This window comes from Hippocampus comes, unplaced genomic scaffold (genome assembly GCF_001891065.2).
Source record: "Hippocampus comes isolate QL1 unplaced genomic scaffold, H_comes_QL1_v1.1 scaffold360, whole genome shotgun sequence".
Taxonomy (NCBI): Eukaryota; Metazoa; Chordata; class Actinopteri; order Syngnathiformes; family Syngnathidae; genus Hippocampus; species Hippocampus comes.
This window is the reverse complement of record NW_017804810.1, coordinates 341,636-350,177: the sequence shown is the minus strand read 5'-3', so window position 1 is coordinate 350,177 and position 8,542 is coordinate 341,636. Positions and strand designations below refer to the sequence as shown.

Sequence of the window (8,542 nt, the reverse complement as noted above, 5' to 3'; positions counted from 1 at the left end):
CAGGAGGAAAAAAACCCAGCCGTGAAATAGCCTCTCTCTTTTGAATCACCTTTTAACCCGTCATGAATCCAAACAGACGACTTGGAGTCGCCCCCCCCCCTCCACCCACCGCCCCCTTCCACCCCTTCTGGCCGATAATGGCGCTCGCATCTTTCCTATAATTCAAGCCATCTGTGGAATGATGAGGTCATGCGTGAAGACGCCGTCATTTTGCAGTCGTGGGCCACAATAAGCTTGACTGCCCTGCCTGTCATTGATGCATGCTCTGCTTTGATTTGTCTTTAAAACATCTGCGCGCTCACTTTGCTGTTGTAAAAGCAGATTTTTTTTCCACTGCAGGAACAAGATAGCCTTCTTCTATTTTATTGTTGTATTCCCGCGACCCAAATCGGAACCGAACGTAAGTCAGATGGCGTAATCACATTTTCAAATAGAATAGGAAGAATTAGCCGGTTCACGCATCATGATTTAATGCTGCAATCCAAGTCATTGTGCCGCTCCTTCTGGTTTGACCCCCAGGACGTCGTACGGTATAATGCGCCCGTGCGGTCAGAGAAGAACAGACTTCTTCTACCGCTGTGACTCAGTAATAGTTGTCATTTTTCAAAGATGATAAAGAATATCTACACCTAGGAGTATTGTTAAATAATCCGTTGCAAAATGCCATTGCTGATGTGGCTGTAAAACACAAGTGTTGATATGTCCATTGGGAGGCAACTCTGACATTTTTTTAAAATTGAAATGTGATGATGCATATAATGACAGGCCCGCAGTCCCATGTGACCTTGCCTCATTCATATCCGCTTCCGCGTCCTTTCAAATAGAAAGCTATACTCCTGTTGCGTCATTTATTATTTTCCTTACATAAGGGACAAATTATCGAGTCAGTTGAACGAAATTAGAGCTCTTTGTTTCCGATCAGAGCGCATTAGGACTGGAAATTACACATGATGGCTGCGTGCCTTTGTTGTCTCGCTCCGCGCCTGCCTGTCGCTCTCGACTCAGCACTAACAAAGTCATTAAATTGACTCCCTCTCGCACTCATTATGCGGCCTGTTAATAACCGCTAATTAACTTTGCGAACGTGCGCCTCCAAAGGCCTCCCTCCCTCCTCCCCTCCCCTCCTCAACACACTCACACCAGGCTCCCCCCCTCCCCCATCCTCCCCTCCGCTTCCTGCTTTGGCACCCCGGAGTGGGGCACTGTCCAATTATGTCATACATGGAGGACCAGAGGAGGCTGGATGGGTGATATGACGTCATCGTGCCTGATCCAACTGGACCACTTGACATGCTCCGACATTTGTTGCGATCACCTTGCAACGCGCAGGTGCACTTTTTTTTTTTTTTTGGTACTTCTCTACTTCCACTGCATAATTTAGAAATAACATCATCATTGTTAAATATTCCTTCATTTGTATTTTTCAACTGTTCAATTCCTTCTAAAACATAGCCCTCCAAAGATAATTTGATATGTATCTCGATATATTTCCAAGTGGAACGATTCGATTGGGTTCAATGTATACATACAAAGCCTACATACATACGTACATGCACACTCTGCATAAATGCATACGATACATACTGTACACACGCAAATTATACATACATATGTGCATTCATGCATAGACTACATACATACATACATACATACATTATATACACACACATATACATTCATTTGGGGGGCGGGGGGGCTGTTTTGCGAAAACCTGGTCTCCAGCTTATTGCCTTTTTATTTTCCACCCAGAAGATGGCGCCAGTTGAATGACAAGCAGCGCAAACACCTTTTCAAGGCTTGCCTGCTGTCACACCAATGATCCCTTTTTTTTTAAATTAGGTACACCCCATATTGGTCGAGAAATGTTTAACATTATCTCCCCAGAAATAAAGAATACATCATACGAGTCAGACATTTAGCTGTATGTAAGATACAGGTTCATTTCCATCAATAAAAATGGAAGCTAATGAAAACAATCATTGTAAATACTGTACAACATTCCATTCCGTGAAGCGAAACAAAAGTCACTCAATAAAAATGGAAGCTAATGAAAACAATCATTGTCAATACAACATTCCATTTCGTGAAGCGAAACAAAAGTCAGAGCAATATTAGAAACACCCCTCTCTGCGATGCAGAGCAGTAGCCTGTAGACTTACATCACTGCAAGTTACAACCACATAAAATAGAGCGTGCGCATCACGAAACGGCTTTTTGTCACTGCCTCTCATATAAAACATCATCTTTGCAAATTAATTGCATTGGTATAGTGCGTGGTTTTCGCGTTTGCCGTACGTGCTAAAGTGATGCTGAGCGGGCGTCCAGAAGCCTTCTCTCCACCTGCAAGCAGCTAAACGGAAAATTGGAAATGTGAAAATTGCACGCGTGCAGGCTATTCCTTTCTCCTCTAATGTATGCGCGTAATTAGTGCATTTAAACAAAGCGCGGATGTCCTGCTGCTCGAAATGGCGGCTGACATCTCTTTTTCCACAGGGTTAATAACAGTGCGCGGATAAATGAATCAAATTGTGGGCCGCAAATTACAGAGCGACTCTAAATACCCGTCTGCATCAGGCACGTTTGCTTGTGACCGCCAAGAACATTTTATAGGCCTATTGTTATTACGCTCATTACATTGATTTGCCTGCAAATAAACAAGCTCGGAAGTTTAGAAGTTGCGGATGATTGGAATGTGACACCAGCACTGGTATGAGGACGCGCAGTCAAGAAAAGATGACATATACTCTCATTTCAATTTTGTCTCATCAGAAATTGGAAGGGGCAGCACGCCGCGGGGTTGTGTTTGTTTAAATGCAACCCGATCAAAATCAAAAGTGAAGCCTTAACTAATCTGAGCGGTCACACACACAAGATAAAAAAAATATGACCCGACTGAAATAAAGACAAAATTGGGAATTATGAGCAATTTTCTGGACATTGTGCCGTCTTTCTACTATACGGAGACAGATCGGAGGGGAAGGCGACAAGGAAAGAAAGAAAGGGGGCAGAGTAAATTGCAGCTTGCTCAAGTTTTTGGATTGAATTCTGAAAATGATCCTTTTAACAGTGATGGGCTCTGAGGCGAGGATGGAGGTCACGTCGCCATTCACAGCGGGTTAAATAGACTTTCATTTAAAATTACATTCTCTATCTAAAGCGCCCCCCTCACCCCTCCACCCCCCGACCATGCACGGTGAAGTCCCCGTGTGCAATCCCGTCTTCCCTTGCGGCACCTCGTCACCCTCACTTTATAAGTCTGCGGGAGAGAGCACGCAGAGTGACGGACATGCACATACGTCACATTCTCTACATATACTGCTTAATGGCGATCATCCATCCATTCATCCATTTTCAACAGCGCTTATCCTGAACAGGGCCTCGGGGAGTTCCTGGAGCCGATCCCAGCTGACTTCGGGCGGAAGGCAGACTACACCCTGAACTGGTCGTCAGCCAGTAACAGGCTACGTATAGAGACAAACAACCATTCGCAATCACTGAGTGGCCACATGCTGCACGCACACAACTCAGGCGTGTGTGCCACGATACCATCAAGGAAATCATATCATTCTTAAAAATGTCAAGCAATTACTTACACTCACATGGTGGACAGTATTTTATCCGGGACACCGTCTGAAAAAAATAATTAAAATGTATTAGGAATCAAAATGACGTAAAACGACGTACAATGGAGATGAATATTAAGTTATGTTTATTGAATGAATATCCACGTTATTGCTGCAACACTTTTAAATTAAAGTCGTACTGCGAGGCATGGCCATATGCAAGATATTGTTCTATTCGTGTTTTGCATTGTTAGGAGTTTTTCATGCTAAATTATATGTACTGGGCAAGCAACTGCGGTACTCGGTAATTTATTGGATCGTCACACGATATTAGCAGACGTCCGAGATCCCGATCTGGACTCAGAAATGGTGTGAAAGGACCTATTTAGATTATTAAAAAGCCTGGGGTGGGGGGTACAGGGGAAAAAAAAGCTCATGAACTAAAAATACAAACGTTACTTTTTTATAATTTTTTTTTATTACAATTACTTTTCCCCAATGCACAGGCACTTTCAAACACCTATTTATTCTTTTTGTAATCGGTTTTTAGTGTGTGTGTATACATACACACATATATATATATATATATATAGACATACACACACACACACACACACATATACACATATATATATATATATATAAATTATTAACATTATTCATTCTTTTGAATAAAAGAGGTATTTGTGTTGTTGTTAGTTGGCCAAAATATTTGGGACAATATCACAAAAAGCATCTAAAAGTAACTTTTGAATGAGGATCTCTGCACAACAGGGGTTTGATCCTTAAAATTAGATTTTTTTTTAAATTGGTCTCAGTTCACCGAAGGGGGTAAACAAAAATCGCAACTAAGACGATAACAACCCGTGAATCGGATTCAAAGTAGAAATGAGATAAAGGTTCATTCCGTGTAGTGTAAAGGAGTCCATGTCAGCGTTTGTCGCCCTCCCCTCAAATTAACCTTAATGTAAAATATATAAAGCTGCTCCTGCGAGTCTCCCTCGACACACACGCGCTAAGCCTGTCGACCAATCAGGAGGCGCCCGCACCAAGCCAGCACGTGCGTGTTCGCGAGCTTGTGCGCGTGTGACAGAGCTGTGGAGGAGCAGCCGCGAGGTGCGAGGCAGGCGAGCCCCGTCTTGTGCGCCCGCCAGACAACACACTCAAGTGGCCGGAGAAGAGTCGACATGAGCGGCCACTTTGACGAAGACGTCCGCGAAAGGGCCGAGAGAAAGGGCAGCAAGTCCCCCACGCTGCTCTCCTCCTACTGCATTGACAGCATTCTGGGCCGCCGCAGCCCGTGCAGGGTTCGTCTCATTAGCACGCTGCCCGCCAGAGGGGAGCTCGACAAGGCGTCGGAGGGTACGTTTCATTTTTCAACCAGTTCACTTTGACGTTTACCTGTTAAACGTTTACTTAAAAAGGCGAGCCACGTCTTTACTGAGCGGAAAAAAAAAAGTTGGAAACTTTGATTTATTTATTAATGTTGACGTTTTTGCTAAGGTGCACATGTGAACTTTCATCTGCCTTCTATTAATAGAATTGCGTTAATTTGCTGCACCGGTAAATTACTTAACATCTAGGTGATAAGACCAGTTTTCAGAGATTTTTTTTGTCAAAACAAGACACATAAATACGTCTTTTTACATTATTGCCCTGTTGTTAAGTGTCCTTGTAGGAAGTGGAGCTGTAGTATATTTATTTGATCGGATATATTTTTTCAATGAAGTTGATAATTGTTCACAATTACATTGTTATAAGCGCAAAAAAACCCCCCAGAGCAATTAATTTAATAATAATTTTCGACAAATAAGATTTATTATTGTGTCTTGACTATGCTGCGGCGATGTCGGTGTTGAATTTAAAATGGTAGCAAATTGACTAACTGCTCCCTAGAATATACTTGGTGTTACGTTTAGTCATTGAGAATAGCCACAAAAACTCAGCTGACAACTACCGATTGTTGATCAGGTTTTTCAATCCACTGGTGACAAGTTGGCAAGTAAAAGCAATATTTTTAAATTGAGTATTGAGAATTTGACTATAACAGTAAACAAAAATAGATTTCTCCAGTGATTGTGTTATTGTTTTGCTTTAGACCGAAGAAAATACCCAAGAAAATAGTTTTGAGATCTTTGGTGGAGGGTGGACTGAGAGATGAATCAAGTAGTACAAGTTAAATATTTTATTTTAATTTATCCCACTATACTCCATAAATGGAAAATTCGTTTTACACGATTTTGTGCGCACACTACACGTAGAGGCAAATCACGCAACACGCAGCCATACAACGAGAGATGCCAGAGTGAAAGGGTGGCGATGCCTTGCTCAAGGGAACCTCGACAGGAGCTAAGCAGCACATTAGGATCTTTGGACAATTTTTTAAAGCGGAATTTAAACTGTGATTCTCTAGTTCCAAAGGCCAAGACCAAAGAGATGAGGGACAAAAACGTATAATTTTCATTCTCAAATTTATTGCAATCCGCCGTCAGATTAGTTTTTTTTTTTATTTTTATTTTTTTTTTTACGTCGCTCGGCATCGCGTTCTGTGAATTAACGCGCTTTTCCGATCAGGGCCGACCAAAGAGCTTTCCCTGAGCGCCGACATGCATCTGCCCCCGAAGCTGCGCCGCCTGTACGGCCCCGGAGGCAAATACCTCCAGGAGCAGGCGGACAAGCTGGACCGCGAGCGGCTCCTCCTGGAAGGCGCCGCCGAGAGCCTCAAGATCATACAGGCGCCGCAGGTGAGCATCAGCCGCAGCAAGTCGTACAGGGAGAACGCGACCCTGAGCCGGCCCGAGGGCGAGCGGAGCCCCGGCGAGGGCTCGGAGGACGGCGGCGCGCCGAGCCTGGTGGAGCTCGGCACCTTAAAGTTCGACGAGGACGCGGTGAAGACGGAGGAGGAGAGCTGCGGGGACGCGGCCGCGAGCCCTTCGCCCAAAGACGACGAGAGGGAGGGCTTGAACGCCGGCGACGGGGAGGACAGCGTGTGTCTGTCGGCGGGCAGTGACTCCGAGGAGGGCATGATGAAGCGCAAGCAGAGACGATACAGGACTACCTTCACCAGTTACCAGCTGGAGGAGCTGGAGAGGGCTTTCCAAAAGACGCACTACCCCGACGTCTTCACCAGGTAACGCTATTATTTCATTCGCCTCGACTTTATTGCGAGTGACTGCAAACCAACTCAGTTTGCCTCATGCCAATTGTCCTTGATTGGATATTATTTATATGGATTGTAGAAACGTTATTATTGGCGGCAAAAATAAGTATGTGCGTTTCTGGGATAGCATTGCTCACATTGTTCTCATTATGGGCATTATCACAAATACAACAGATTTTATGCCTCACTTAATACTCAAACGACCTAATTAGAATCTGTTCTCGTAATTTCAAAATAATAACAATAATAATATAATACTTCCCAAACGTAAAAAAAAAATACACTTCAAGAACGGACACATTAAAAACCCTTTATAGTAAATTAATAAATACAAGTGCTGAGAGCAATGGCCGATGGTGCAAGCGCAATTTTAATAATTATTTGGCATGTGTGTTGTAAATTCATTGTATTATGGAATGTGAATTACACGCGAATATAAATGTGTTTATTAAGATTTTGATGTGACTTCGAGAATTGATCCAGCCTCATTTATGGCTTGAAAAAAAAATCAATCTTTTTTTTTTTCTTTTTTTTTTGCAGCGTTTCTACTGGGATTACAGTATTCATATTTTCACAGTGTACTTTGTGGATTTAATTTGAGGTGCAACTGAAGGGGAGCTTCAATTGCTTTTGTGCGTGGCAGACTCGTTTGGATGTCATTATTCCAGCCATTATGTTGTTACTGTGACAGGGCCAGGATGGGGGGGGGGGGGAATCTAACAATCACGAGGCCTATTTCCACCTATTGCAGACAGGAAAAATAGAACATGTGCAATGATGTATTTTATTTCTAGCAAGTAGGATAAGAAAAAGAAAAATGAAAAGAATCAAGGCTATTTTGCCGCCTGTATTGTTGACAGGGTACAACAGGTCGGGACAAAACAATTCAAAACGTTGATTTTTTTTTTTCCTGCTTTGCTCTTTTATTTGCAGGGAAGAGCTCGCCATGCGTTTGGATCTGACCGAAGCCCGAGTCCAAGTAGGTGTCTTTATCTCTAATGTTTAACATCCAACAACTGGCCTCCCACTTTTAGTCAAGACGTCACAACCCACTTGAATTGGAAAAAATCCAAATCTCCCCATGTGGGAAACATGGATGCATTAAAATAGTCAGACGTCACACGGCGTTACAGATAGAATTAACGAACATAATTAAGCATCTGTTTTCAAGTCAGACACTGACAGATGATATAAAAACATCTCTCAGTGTGATGCGCTTGGACAATATTACAATTAAATGAATACTGCTGCATGACTGTGTCAAGCAAAAGTGAGAAAGAGCACCTGTTTTCACACAGTGCTTGGGTCATTTATGATCTGTCCAGGTGCTCAAAATGGCAACGGCCTTCTTTTCAGTAAAATAAACAAAACATCCAAAACTGTATGCCTGTTACGATTTCCAGTTTTGATTAGCTGAAGTTTCCGGATATATGTGCGTCAGTGATGAAAGGAGCAATTAGAGGCGGTCATTTATGACTGTAAAACGTGTTTAACGGGGGCGAGGGGGCAACGGCAATGCGCGTGCTCGACAAGGGCCACTTCCGGTTATTGGTGCTTTATCTCGCGCGTGATCGCTCTTTAGCGGCAATTAAGCGATTGAGAAAGCGCTCACTTAGTCTGCGAGTAAACATATTGTCGGGACGAGGCGGTGTTTGGATTCCCATCAGAAGGAAAAGGGGGGGGTGGGGGCGTTAGTGCTATTTGATTTCCTATTCTGTGATTGCGATACGACCTGCATTGATCCCATGCGTGGCACTTGGGAGCGAATGAGAAGCCATTAAAGGTGTTTGTTCCTACCTCCTGCCCCCCCCCCCCCCCC

The 8,542-nt window shown here is 43.4% G+C and overlaps 1 protein-coding gene across 1 annotated transcript in view; it reads left to right on the top strand.

Moving 5' to 3' along the window:
- Positions 1–4,580: 4,580 nt before the first annotated feature.
- arxa (aristaless related homeobox a) overlaps positions 4,581–8,542 on the top strand; it is a 10,046-nt gene continuing 6,084 nt past the window's right edge. Inside the window, exons 1-3 of the mRNA XM_019863050.1 lie at positions 4,581–4,925; positions 6,138–6,693; positions 7,657–7,702. Of these exons, the coding sequence (XP_019718609.1) occupies positions 4,751–4,925; positions 6,138–6,693; positions 7,657–7,702 (777 nt within the window). The 5' untranslated portion in view covers positions 4,581–4,750. The remainder of the gene's footprint in view (positions 4,926–6,137; positions 6,694–7,656; positions 7,703–8,542) is intronic.